The sequence below is a fragment of the Panulirus ornatus genome, chromosome 15, assembly GCF_036320965.1.
Source record: "Panulirus ornatus isolate Po-2019 chromosome 15, ASM3632096v1, whole genome shotgun sequence".
Classification (NCBI taxonomy): Eukaryota; Metazoa; Arthropoda; class Malacostraca; order Decapoda; family Palinuridae; genus Panulirus; species Panulirus ornatus.
This window is the reverse complement of record NC_092238.1, coordinates 36,894,760-36,909,585: the sequence shown is the minus strand read 5'-3', so window position 1 is coordinate 36,909,585 and position 14,826 is coordinate 36,894,760. Positions and strand designations below refer to the sequence as shown.

At 41.1% G+C, this 14,826-nt stretch overlaps 1 protein-coding gene across 1 annotated transcript in view; it reads left to right on the top strand.

Annotated features, from left to right (window-relative positions):
* Positions 1-14,826, top strand: part of LOC139753853 (probable G-protein coupled receptor Mth-like 3) — a 111,109-nt gene that overhangs the window by 28,951 nt on the left and 67,332 nt on the right. The window contains exon 3 of the mRNA XM_071670790.1: positions 1,716-2,028. Within this exon, the coding sequence (XP_071526891.1) occupies positions 1,716-2,028 (313 nt within the window). The remainder of the gene's footprint in view (positions 1-1,715; positions 2,029-14,826) is intronic.

The following is a 14,826-nucleotide window of genomic DNA, read 5'->3' as shown; positions in this document are numbered from 1 at the left end:
TGGAAAGCTGTGTAGGTATGTATATTTGCGTGTGTGGACGTATGTATATACATGTGTATGGGGGGGGGGGGGCCATTTCTTTCGTCTGTTTCCTTGCGCTACCTCGCAAACGCGGGAGACAGCGACAAAGTATAATAAAAAAAAAATAATATATATATATATATATATATATATATATATATATATATATATATATATATATTTTTTTTTTTTTTTTCTTTTTCTTTCAAACTATTCGCCATTTCCCGTGTTAGCGAGGTAGCGTTAAGAACAGAGGACTGGGCCTTTGAGGGAATATCCTCACCTGGCCCCCTCCTCTGTTCCTTCTTTTAGAAAATTAAAAAAAAAAAAAACGAGAGGGGAGGATTTCCAGTCCCCCGCTCCTCCCCTTTTAGTCGCCTTCTACGACACGCACGGAATACGTGGGAAGTATTCTTTCTCCCCTATCCCCAGGGATAACATATATATATATATATATATATATATATATATATATATATATATATATATATATATATATATATATATATATATATAGGGTGTTTTGAAATGGTTTGTTCACATGGAGAGAATGAGTGAGGAAAGATTGACCAAGAGGATATATGTGTCAGAGGTGGAGGGAACGAGGAGAAGTGGGAGACCAAATTGGAGGTGGAAAGATGGAGTGAAAAAGATTTTGAGTGATCGGGGCCTGAACATGCAGGAGGGTGAAAGGCGTGCAAGGAATAGAGTGAATTGGAACGATGTGCTACACCGGGGTCGACATGCTGTCAATTGATTGAACCAGGGCATGTGAATCGTCTGGGGTAAACCATGGAAAGTTCTGTGGGGCCTGGATGTGGAAAGGGAGCTGTGGTTTCGGTGCATTATTACATGACAGTTAGAGACTGAGTGTGAGCGAATGGGGCCTTTGTTGTCTTTTCCTAGCGCTACCTCGCACATTGAGGGGGGAGGGGGTTGTTATTCCATGTGTGGCGAGGTGGCGATGGGAATGAATAAGGGCAGACTATGAATTATGTACATGTGTATATATGTATATGTCTGTGTGTATATATATGTATACATTGAGATGTATAGGTATGCATATTTTCGTGTGTTGACGTGTATGTATGTACATGTGTATGTGGGTGGGTGGGTTGGGCCATTCTTTCGTCTGTTTCCTTGCGCTACCTCGCTAACGCGGGAGACAGCGACAAAGCAAAATAATATATATATATATATATATATATATATATATATATATATATATATATATATATATATTTTTTTTTTTTTTTCTTTTAAACTATTCGCCATTTCCCGCGTTAGCGAGGTAGCGTTAAGAACAGAGGACTGGGCCTTTTTTGGAATATCCTCACCTGGCCCCCTCTGTTCCTTCTTTTGGAAAATTAGAAAAAAAAAAAACGAGAGGGGAGGATTTCCAGCCCCTTGCTCCCTCCCCTTTTAGTCGCCTTCTACGACACGCAGGGAATACGTGGGAAGTATTCTTAATCCCCTATCCCCAGGGATAATATATATATATATATATATATATATATATATATATATATATATATATATATATATATATATATATATATAATGTGTGTGTGTGTGTGTGTGTTTGTGTGTGTGTGTGTGAATAACGGTTTATTGTATTACCATTTCCGAAGTTGTGTTGCATGAACAGTCTCAGTATTAAGCTATGAAAGAATGACCAATATTTACATCAACAGATGTGCAGCAGTACAACATGTATAAACAAGTGCTGTGCCGATGGAGAAGTGCTGCATTTGAATACTTTAAGTTGTGTATCAGCAAAATATACAAATTTGTCACTACAGCATCACTCCATCAGTGGTAGCCCAGCAATGCCTCCATCCAAGGCAATGATCGTCAGCCTAGTGCCTGACTGTGAGTTAATCGTGCTGTACCCTCAAACAAAACTTTCACATAAGAGTTACCTTCTTCCAAATGGCCAGTTATACCGACCACGTACTGGAGTAATGCGTGACGTTAACAACTATTGCCTTGAAAACTTTAAAAATGGTGAGTACTTCATTACGTCTTTTCTTCATGATCCTTAGATTTTCTGCAAGATATTGCATTTATCTTCCTTTTTTAAAGTCATATATCTCCAGAGTCAGATCCTCCTGGGAGCCTTGATCTTTACGACCCCCAGAGGTTAGATACCTCAAATCCTCTGCCTCTTGGTGCGATAAATGTTCCTCGCCACTTAGTAACTATCTGTTCGGTGATGGCCTACTTGCCCGGCCTGGTCTGCCCACCGACCTAAATAATCAGCAAGCCCCATTTGATATAGTTCTGCTGGCTGTTCGTACCAACGTTTTGGCTTCCACTACCATATAATTCTCACGATACTAGTTATGTGCAGACGTTTAACTCCATTACTGTGATGGACTTTTGCTTCTTCCACCCTTTTATGGATGAGTATCCTCTTCTGATTCTTATTTGATAACATTATACATTTGTTTATATATTAGTATTATGTTTTGTTACATTTTCTGTATAGTGACACTTTTTATAACTATTTTTTCCCCCTTTGGAGACTTATAGAGGAAGACACGGAGGTAGGGACCGGAACGGGGTCCTCTGATACCAACCTCGGCGTTTTGCCGCGAGGGTCGGACATCAGTTGGTCAAACCTCCACTTTGTTGGTTTTGTCCAATAGAACTTGGCATATTATGGTAGACAAAGAGCTCTTGTAGCGTCATCCTGAGGGGAAGGGGAATTTGTTTTGCAAAGACAGGATTTTGCAGTTAGGAGAGTTATGGGCGACTTGTGGATGACCACCACTCGAGTCACAGTTGGCAGGTTGGAATAAGTCCCAGTGTAAGTACATTCCTGCATTCAGGTGAGAGAATGGGATAGCGAATACTGGGACCGTTAAAATAATGAAAATCTTCAAACAAGAATGGTATATTTTACCACGAACCACCCTGGAGTATAATAACCCAGGCTAACGAATGCAGCAGGAGCACAGAAACATACCGCAGGACCACCGATAAAACATTTTGTAGTTCTGGAACTGCTATCTACTGCTCCAGACAAATAGAATTTATACCATCGGTGATCCAGTGATACGCTGTCTGCCTGCTGTTCTCTGCCAATAGAAAAATTGTACAAAGGCAAAGGGGATACAGGTGAGTGCTTCAAATTACAGAGGTATAAGTTTGTTGAGTATTCCTGGGAAATTATATGGGAGGGTATTGATTGAAAGGGTGAAGGCATGTACAGAGCATCAGATTGGGAAAGAGCAGTGTGGTTTCAGAAGTGGTAGAGGTTGTGTGGATCAGGTGTTTGCTTTGAAGAATGTATGTGAGAAATACTTAGAAAAGCAAATGGATTTGTATGTGGCATTTATGAATCTGGAGAGGGCATATGATAGGATTGATAGAGATGCTCTGTGGAAGGTATTAAGAATATATGGTGTGGGAGGCAAGTTGTTAGAAGCAGTGAAAAGTTTTTATCGAGGATGTAAGGCATGTGTACGAATAGGAAGAGAGGAAAGTGATTGGTTTTCAGTGAATGTCGGTTTCCGGCAGGGGTGCGTGATGTCTCCATTGTTGTTTAATTTGTTTATGGATGGGGTTGTTAGGGAGGTGAATGCAAGAGTTTTGGAGAGTGTGGCAAATATGCAGTCTGTTGTGGATGAGAGGTTGGGAAGTGAGTCAGTTGTTGTTCGCCGATGATACAGCGCTGGTGGCTGATTCGGGTGAGAAACTGCAGAAGCTGGTGACTGAGTTTGGTAAAGGGTGTGAAAGAAGAAAGCTGAGAGTAAATGTGAATAAGAGCTAGGTTATTAGGTACAGTAGGGTTGAGGGACAAGTCACTTGGGAGGTAAGTTTGAATGGAGAAAAACTGGATTAAGTGAAATGTTTTAGATATCTGCGAGTGGATTTGGCAGTTGATGGAACCATGGAAGAGGAAGTGAGTCACAGGGTGGGGAAGGGGGCGAAAGTTCTGGGAGCGTTGAAAAACGTGTGGAAGGCGAGAACATTATCTCGGAAAGCAAAAATGGGTATGTTTGAAGGAATAGTGGTTCCAACAATGTTATATGGTTGCGAGGCATGAGCTATAGAGTTGTGCGGAGAATGGATGTGTTGGAAATGAGATGCTTGAGGACAATATGTGTTGTGAGGTGGTTTGATCGAGTAAGTAATGAAAGGTTAAGAGAGATGTGTGGTAATAAAAAGAGAGTGGTTGAAAGAGCAGAAAAGGGTGTTTTGAAATGGTTTGGTCACATGGAAAGAATGAGTGAGGAAAGATTGACCAAGAGGATATATGTGTCAGAGGTGGAGGGAACGAGGAGAGGTGTGAGACCAAATTGGAGATGGAAAGATAGAGTGAAAAAGATTTTGAGCGATCGGTGCCTGAACATTGCAGGAGGGTGAAAGGCGTGCAAGGAATAGAGTCAATTGGAACGATGTGCTATACCGGGGTCGACGTGCTTCAATGGATTGAACCAGGGCATGTGAAGCGTTTAGGGGCAAACCATGGAAAGTTTTGTGGGCCCTGGATGTGGAAAGGGAGCTGTGGTTTCGGTGCATTATACATGACAGCTAGAGACTGAGTGTGAACGAATGTGGCCTTTGTTGTCCTTTCTTAGCGCTACCTCGCACACATGAAGGGGGAGGGGGTTATTTCATGTGTGGCGAGGTGGCGATGGGAATGAATAAAGGCAGACAGTATGAATGATGTACATGTGTATATATGTATATGTCTGTCTGTGTGTATATATATATATATATATATATATATATATATATATATATATATATATATATATATATATATATATATATATACGTTGAGATGTATAGGTATGTATATTTGCGTGTGTGGACGTGTATGTATGTGGGTGGGTTGTGTATGTGGGTGGGTTGGGCCATTCTTTTGTCTGTTTCCTTGTTCTACCTCGCTAACGCGGGAGACAGCGACAAAGCAACATATATATATATATATATATATATATATATATATATATATATATATATATATATATATATATATATATATATATATATATATATATATATATATATATATATATATATATATATATATATATATATATATATATATATAGGGGAGAAAGAATACTTCCCACGTATTCCCTGCGTGTAGTAGATGGCGACTAAAAGGAAAGGGAGCGGGGGGCTGGAAATCCTTCCCTCTCTTTTTTTTTTAACTTTCCAAAAGAAGTAACAGAGAAGGGGGTGAGGTGAGGATGTTCCCTCTAAGGCCCAGTCCTCTGTTCTTAATGCTACCTCGCTAATGCGGGAAATGGCGAATAGTATGAAAGAAAGAAAGAATATATATTCGTACTTGCCTTCAATCCATTCCCGGCGCCACTCCACCCCACAGGAAACAGCCTCGGTTCCCCCGCTTCAGGAAAACAGACAAAAAAAGGCCACATTCATTCACGCTGTCTGTAGCTATCTAGCTCCTTATCTGCGTCTGGGCTTCACAGACCTTTCCATGGTTTATCCAGACGTTTCACCTGTCGACCCCAGTATACCACATCGTTCCAGTTCACTGTTCCTTCCTCACCTCTCACCCTCTTATATATATATATATATATATATATATATATATATATATATATATATATATATATATATATATATATATATATGTATAATATATATATATATATATATATATATATATATATATATATATATATATATATATATATATTTTTTTTTTTTTTTGCCGCTGTCTCCCGCGTTTGCGAGGTAGCGCAAGGAAACAGACGAAAGAAATGGCCCAACCCACCCCCATACACATGTATATACATACGTCCACACACGCAAATGTACCTACCTACACAGCTTTCCATGGTTTACCCCAGACGCTTCACATGCCTTGATTCAATCCACTGACAGCACGTCAACCCCGGTATACCACATCGCTCCAATTCACTTTATTCCTTGCCCTCCTTTCACCCTCCTGCATGTTCAGGCCCCGATCACACAAAATCTTTTTCACTCCATCTTTCCACCTATAATTTGGTCTCCCTCTTCTCCTCGTTCCCTCCACCTCCGACACATATATTCTCTTGGTCAATCTTTCCTCACTCATTCTCTCCATGTGCCCGAACCATTTCAAAACACCCTCTTCTGCTCTCTCAACCACGCTCTTTTTATTTCCACACATCTCTCTTACCCTTACGTTATTTACTCGATCAAACCACCTCACACCACACATTGTCCTCAAACATCTCATTTCCAGCACATCCATCCTCCTGCGCACAACTCTATCCATAGCCCACGCCTCGCAACCATACAACATTGTTGGAACCACTATTCCTTCAAACATACCCATTTTTTGCTTTCCGAGATAATGTTCTCGACTTCCACACATTTTTCAAGGCTCCCAGAATTTTCGCCCCCTCCCCCACCCTATGATCCACTGCCGCTTCCATGGTTCCATCCGCTGCCAAATCCACTCCCAGATATCTAAAACACTTCACTTCCTCCAGTTTTTCTCCATTCAAACTCACCTCCCAGTTGACTTGACCCTCAACCCTACTGTACCTAATAACCTTGCTCTTATTCACATTTACTCTTAACTTTCTTCTTTCACACACTTTACCAAACTCAGTCACCAGCTTCTGCAGTTTCTCACATGAATCAGCCACCAGCGCTGTATCATCAGCGAACAACAACTGACTCACTTCCCAAGCTCTCTCATCCCCAACAGACTTCATACTTGCCCCTCTTTCCAAAACTCTTGCATTCACCTCCCTAACCACCCCATCCATAAACAAATTAAACAACCATGGAGACATCACACACCCCTGCCGCAAACCTACATTCACTGAGAACCAATCACTTTCCTCTCTTCCTACACGTACACATGCCTTACATCCTCGATAAAAACTTTTCACTGCTTCTAACAACTTTCCTCCCACACCATATATTCTTGATACCTTCCACAGAGCATCTCTATCAACTCTATCATATGCCTTCTCCAGATCCATAAATGCTACATACAAATCCATTTGCTTTTCTAAGTATTTCTCACATACATTCTTCAAAGCAAACACCTGATCCACACATCCTCTACCACTTCTGAAACCACACTGCTCTTCCCCAATCTGATGCTCTGTACATGCCTTCACCCTCTCAATCAATATCCTCCCATATAATTTACCAGGAATACTCAACAAACTTATACCTCTGTAATTTGAGCACTCACTCTTATCCCCTTTGCCTTTGTACAATGGCACTATGCACGCATTCCGCCAATCCTCAGGCACCTCACCATGAGTCATACATACATTAAATAACCTTACCAACCAGTCAACAATACAGTCACCCCCTTTTTTAATAAATTCCACTGCAATACCATCCAAACCTGCTGCCTTGCCGGCTTTCATCTTCCGCAAAGTGAGAAGACAAGAGCAAGGGAAGGAGTAGCAATACTCCTGAAACAGGAGTTGTGGGAGTATGTGATAGAATGTAAGAAAGTAAATTCTCGATTAATATGGGTAAAACTGAAAGTTGATGGAGAGAGATGGGTGATTATTGGTGCATATGCACCTGGGCATGAGAAGAAAGATCATGAGAGGCAAGTGTTTTGGGAGCAGCTGAATGAGTGTGTTAGTGGTTTTGATGCACGAGACCGGGTTATAGTGATGGGTGATTTGAATGCAAAGGTGAGTTATGTGGCAGTTGAGGGAATAATTGGTATACATGGGGTGTTCAGTGTTGTAAATGGAAATGGTGAAGAGCTTGTAGATTTATGTGCTGAAAAAGGACTGATGATTGGGAATACCTGGTTTAAAAAGCGAGATATACATAAGTACACTTATGTAAGTAGGAGAGATGGCCAGAGAGCGTTATTGGATTACGTGTTAATTGACAGGCGCGCGAAAGAGAGACTTTTGGATGTTAATGTGCTGAGAGGTGCAACTGGAGGGATGTCTGATCATTATCTTGTGGAGGCTAAGGTGAAGATTTGTATGGGTTTTCAGAAAAGAAGAGTGAATGTTGGGGTGAAGAGGGTGGTGAGAGTAAGTGAGCTTGGGAAGGAGACTTGTGTGAGGAAGTACCAGGAGAGACTGAGTACAGAATGGAAAAAGGTGAGAACAATGGAAGTAAGGGGAGTGGGGGAGGAATGGGATGTATTTAGGGAATCAGTGATGGATTGCGCAAAAGATGCTTGTGGCATGAGAAGAGTGGGAGGTGGGTTGATTAGAAAGGGTAGTGAGTGGTGGGATGAAGAAGTAAGAGTATTAGTGAAAGAGAAGAGAGAGGCATTTGGACGATTTTTGCAGGGAAAAAATGCCATTGAGTGGGAGATGTATAAAAGAAAGAGACAGGAGGTCAAGAGAAAGGTGCAAGAGGTGAAAAAAAGGGCAAATGAGAGTTGGGGTGAGAGAGTATCATTGAATTTTAGGGAGAATAAAAAGATGTTCTGGAAGGAGGTAAATAAAGTGCGTAAGACAAGGGAGCAAATGGGAACTTCAGTGAAGGGCGCAAATGGGGAGGTGATAACAAGTAGTGGTGATGTGAGAAGGAGATGGAGTGAGTATTTTGAAGGTTTGTTGAATGTGTTTGATGATAGAGTGGCAGATATAGGGTGTTTTGGTCGAGGTGGTGTGCAAAGTGAGAGGGTTAGGGAAAATGATTTGGTAAACAGAGAAGAGGTAGTAAATATATATATATATATATATATATATATATATATATATATATATATATATATATATATATATATATATATATATATATATATATATATATATTTCTTTCTTTTCTTTCAAACTATTCGCCATTTCCCGCATTAGCGAGGTAGCGTTAAGAACAGAGGACTGGGCCTTTGAGGGAATACCCTCATCTGGCCCAATTCTCTGTTCCTTCTTTTGGAAAATTGAAAAAAAACCGAGAGGGGAGGATTTCCAGCCCCCCGCTCCCTCCCCTTTTAGTCGCCTTCTACGACACGCAGGGAGTATATATATATATATATATATATATATATATATATATATATATATATATATATATATATATATATATATATATATATATATATATATATATATATATATATATATATATATATATATATATATATATATATATATATATATATATATATATATATATATATATATATATATATATATATATTTCTTTCATAGTGTTTGCGATCTCCCGCGTTAGCAAGGTAGCGTTAAGAACAGAGGACTGAGCCTTTGAGGGAAATCCTCACTTGGCCCCCTTCTCTGCTCTTTTTTTTTTTTTTTTTTGGAAAATTAAAAAAGAGAGGGGAGGATTTCCAGCCCCCCGCTCCCTCCCCTTTTAATCGCCTTCTACAACACGCAGGGAATATGTGGGAAGTATTCTTTCTCCCCTATCCCCAGGTACTAAGAATATATGGTGTGGGAGGCAAGTTGTTAGGAGCAGTGAAAAGTTTTTATCGAGGATGTAAGGCATGTGTACGTGTAGGGAGAGAGGAAAGTGAATGGTTCTCAGTGAATGTAGGTTTGTGGCAGGGGTGTGTGATGTCTCCATGGTTGTTTAATTTGTTTATGGATGGGGTTGTTAGGGAGGTGAATGCAAGAGTTTTGGAAAGAGGGGCAAGTATGCAGTCTGTTGGGGATGAGAGAGCTTGGGAAGTGAGTCAGTTGTTATTCGCTGATGATACAGCGCTGGTGGCTGATTCATGTGAGAAACTGCAGATGCTGATGACTGAGTTTGGTAAAGTGTGTGAAAGAAGAAAGTTAAGAGTAAATGTGAATAAGAGCAAGGTTATTAGGTACAGTAGGGTTGAGGGTCAAGTCAATTGGGAGGTAAGTTTGAATGGAGAAAAACTGGAGGAAGTAAAGTGTTTTAGATATCTGGGAGTGGATCTGGCAGTGGATGGAACCATGGAAGTGGAAGTGAATCATAGGGTGGCGGAGGGGGCGAAAATCCTGGGAGCCTTGAAGAATGTGTGGAAGTCGAGAACATTATCTCAGACAGCAAAAATGGGTATGTTTGAAGGAATAGTGGTTCCAACAATGTTGTATGGTTGCGAGGCGTGGGCTATGGATAGAGTTGTGCGCAGGAGGGTGGATGTGCTGGAAATGAGATGTTTGAGGACAATGTGTGGTGTGAGGTGGTTTGATCGAGTAAGTAATGTAAGGGTAAGAGAGATGTTTGGAAATAAAAAGAGCATGATTGAGAGAGCAGAAGAGGGTGTTTTGAAATGGTTTGGGCACATGGAGAGAATGAGTGAGGAAAGATTGACCAAGAGGATGTATGTGTCGGAGGCGGAGGGAACGAGGAGAGGTGGGAGACCAAATTGGAGGTGGAAAGATGGAGTGAAAAAGATTTTGAGTGATTGGGGCCTGAACATGCAGGAGGGTGAAAGGCGGGCAAGGAATAGAGTGAATTGGATCGATGTGGTATACCGTGGTTGACGTGCTGTCAGTGGATTGAATCAGGGCATGTGAAGCGTCTGGGGTAAACCATGGAAAGTTGTGTGGGGCCTGGATATGGAAAGGGAGCTGTGGTTTCGGGCATTATTGCATGACAGCTAGAGAATGAGTGTGAACGAATAGGGCCTTTGTTGTCTTTTCCTAGTGCTACCTCGCACACATGAGGGGGGAGGAGGATGGTATTCCATGTGTGGCGAGGTGGCGATGGGAATGAATAAAGGCAGACAGTGTGAATTGTGTGCATGGGTATATATGTATGTGTCTGTGTGTGTATATATATGTGTACATTGAGATGTATAGGTATGTATATTTGCGTGTGTGGACGTGTATGTATATACATGTGTATGGGGGTGGGTTGGGCCATTTCTTTCGTCTGTTTCGTTGCGCTACCTCGCAAATGCGGGAGACAGCGACAAAGCAAAATATAAAATAAATAAATAAATATATATATATATATATATATATATATATATATATATATATATATATATATATATATATTTCTTTCATACTATTCACCATCTCCTGTGTTAGCGAGGTAGCGTTAAGAACAGAGGACTGAGCCTTTGAGGGAAATCCTCACTTAGCCCCCTTCTCTGCTCCTTTTTTTTGGAAAATTAAAGAGAGAGAGGGGAGGATCTCCAGCCCCGCGCTCCCTCCCCTTTTAGGCGCCTTTTACAACACGCAGGGAATAAGTGGGAAGTATTCTTTCTCTCCTATCCCCAGGGATATATATATATATATATATATATATATATATATATATATATATATATATATATATATATATATATATATATATATATATATATTTTTTTTTTTTTTACTTTGTCGCTGTCTCCCGCGTTTGCGAGGTAGCGCAAGGAAACAGACGAAAGAAATGGCCCAACCCCCCCCCAAACACATGTATATACATACGTCCACACACGCAAATATACATACCTACACAGCTTTCCATGGTTTACCCCAGACGCTTCACATGCCTTGATTCAATCCACTGACAGCACGTCAACCCCGGTATACCACATCGCTCCAATTCACTCTATTCCTTGCCCTCCTTTCACCCTCCTGCATGTTCAGGCCCCGATCACACAAAATCTTTTTCACTCCATCTTTCCACCTCCAATTTGGTCTCCCTCTTCTCCTTGCTCCCTCCACCTCCGACACATATATCCTCTTGGTCAATCTTTCCTCACTCATCCTCTCCATGTGCCCAAACCACTTCAAAACACCCTCTTCTGCTCTCTCAACCACGCTCTTTTTATTTCCACACATCTCTCTTACCCTTACGTTACTCACTCGATCAAACCACCTCACACCACACATTGTCCTCAAACATCTCATTTCCAGCACATCCATCCTCCTGTGCACAACTCCATCCATAGCCCACGCCTCGCAACCATACAACATTGTTGGAACCACTATTCCTTCAAACATACCCATTTTTGCTTTCCGAGATAATGTTCTCGACTTCCACACATTCTTCAAGGCCCCCAGGATTTTCGCCCCCTCCCCCACCCTATGATCCACTTCCGCTTCCATGGTTCCATCCGCTGCCAGATCCACTCTCAGATATCTAAAACACTTCACTTCCTCCAGTTTTTCTCCATTCAAACTCACCTCCCAATTGACTTGACCCTCAACCCTACTGTACCTAATAACCTTGCTCTTATTCACATTTACTCTTAACTTTCTTCTTCCACACACTTTACCAAACTCAGTCACCAGCTTCTGCAGTTTCTCACATGAATCAGCCACCAGCGCTGTATCATCAGCGAACAACAACTGACTCACTTCCCAAGCTCTCTCATCCCCAACAGACTTCATACTTGCCCCTCTTTCCAAAACTCTTGCATTTACCTCCCTAACAACCCCATCCATAAACAAATTAAACAACCATGGAGACATCACACACCCCTGCCGCAAACCTACATTCACTGAGAACCAATCACTTTCCTCTCTTCCTACACGTACACATGCCTTACATCCTCGATAAAAACTTTTCACTGCTTCTAACAACTTTCCTCCCACACCATATATTCTTAATACTTTCCACAGAGCATCTCTATCAACTCTATCATATGCCTTCTCCAGATCCATAAATGCTACATACAAATCCATTTGCTTTTCTAAGTATTTCTCACATACATTCTTCAAAGCAAACACCTGATCCACACATCCTCTCTCTCTCTCTCTCTCTCTCTCTCTCTCTCTCTCTCTCTCTCTCTCTATATATATATATATATATATATATATATATATATATATATATATATATATATATATATTTTTTTTTTTTTTTTTTTTTTTTTATACTTTGTCGCTGTCTCCCGCGTCTGCGAGGTAGCGCAAGGAAACAGACGAAAGAAATGGCCCAACCCCCCCCCCATACACATGTACATACACATGTCCACACACGTGTATACATACCTACACAGCTTTCCATGGTCCACCCCAGACACCTCACATGCCTTGATTCACTCCACTGACAGCACGTCAACCCCTGTATACCACATCGCTTCAATTCACTCTATTCCTTGCCCTCCTTACACCCTCCTGCATGTTCAGGCCCCGATCACACAAAATCTTTTTCACTCCATCTTTCCACCTCCAATTTGGTCTCCCTCTTCTCCTCGTTCCCTCCACCTCCGACACATATATCCTCTTGGTCAATCTTTCCTCACTCATTCTCTCCATGTGCCCAAACCATTTCAAAACACCCTCTTCTGCTCTCTCAACCACGCTCTTTTTATTTCCACACATCTCTCTTACCCTTACGTTACTTACTCGATCAAACCACCTCACACCACACATTGTCCTCAAACATCTCATTTCCAGCACATCCATCCTCCTGCGCACAACTCTATCCATAGCCCACGCCTCGCAACCATACAACATTGTTGGAACCACTATTCCTTCAAACATACCCATTTTTGCTTTCCGAGATAATGTTCTCGACTTCCACACATTTTTCAAGGCTCCCAAAATTTTCGCCCCCTCCCCCACCCTATGATCCACTTCCGCTTCCATGGTTCCATCCGCTGACAGATCCACTCCCAGATATCTAAAACACTTCACTTCCTCCAGTTTTTCTCCATTCAAACTTACCTCCCAATTGACTTGACCCTCAACCCTACTGTACCTAATAACCTTGCTCTTATTCACATTTACTCTTAACTTTCTTCTTCCACACACTTTACCAAACTCAGTCACCAGCTTCTGCAGTTTCTCACATGAATCAGCCACCAGCGCTGTATCATCAGCGAACAACAACTGACTCACTTCCCAGGCTCTCTCATCCCCAACAGACTTCATACTTGCCCCTCTTTCCAGGACTCTTGCATTTACCTCCCTAACAACCCCATCCATAAACAAATTAAACAACCATGGAGACATCACACACCCCTGCCGCAAACCTACATTCACTGAGAACCAATCACTTTCCTCTCTTCCTACACGTACACATGCCTTACATCCTCGATAAAAACTTTTCACTGCTTCTAACAACTTGCCTCCCACACCATATATTCTTAATATTGGTATTGCAGTGGAATTTATTAAAAAAGGGGGTGACTGTATTGTTGACTGGTTGGTAAGGTTATTTAATGTATGTATGACTCATGGTGAGGTGCCTGAGGATTGGCGGAATGCGTGCATAGTGCCATTGTACAAAGGCAAAGGGGATAAGAGTGAGTGCTCAAATTACAGAGGTATAAGTTTGTTGAGTATTCCTGGTAAATTATATGGGAGGGTATTGATTGAGAGGGTGAAGGCATGTACAGAGCATCAGATTGGGGAAGAGCAGTGCGGTTTCAGAAGTGGTAGAGGATGTGTGGATCAGGTGTTTGCTTTGAAGAATGTATGTGAGAAATACTTAGAAAAGCAAATGGATTTGTATGTAGCATTTATGGATCTGGAGAAGGCATATGATAGAGTTGATAGAGATATATATATATATATAATAATAATATATAATAATATATAATAATATATATATAATATATATATCTGGGGATAGGGGAGAAAGAATACTTCCCACGTATTCCCTGCGTGTCGTAGAAGGCGACTAAAAGGGGAGGGAGCGGGGGGCTGGAAATCCTCCCCTCTCAATTTTTTTTAATTTTCCAAAAGAAGGAACAGAGAAGGGGGCCAGGTGAGGATATTCCCTCAAAGGCCCAGTCCTCTGTTCTTAACGCTACCTCGCTAATGCGGGAAATGGCGAATAGTATGAAAAAGAAAAAGAAAAATATATATATATATATATATATATATATATATGTGGATATATGTGTATATATGTGTATATATGTGTCGGAGGTGGAGGGAACGAGGAGAAGAGGGAGACCAAATTGGAGGTGGAAAGATGGAGTGAAAAAGATTTTGTGTGATC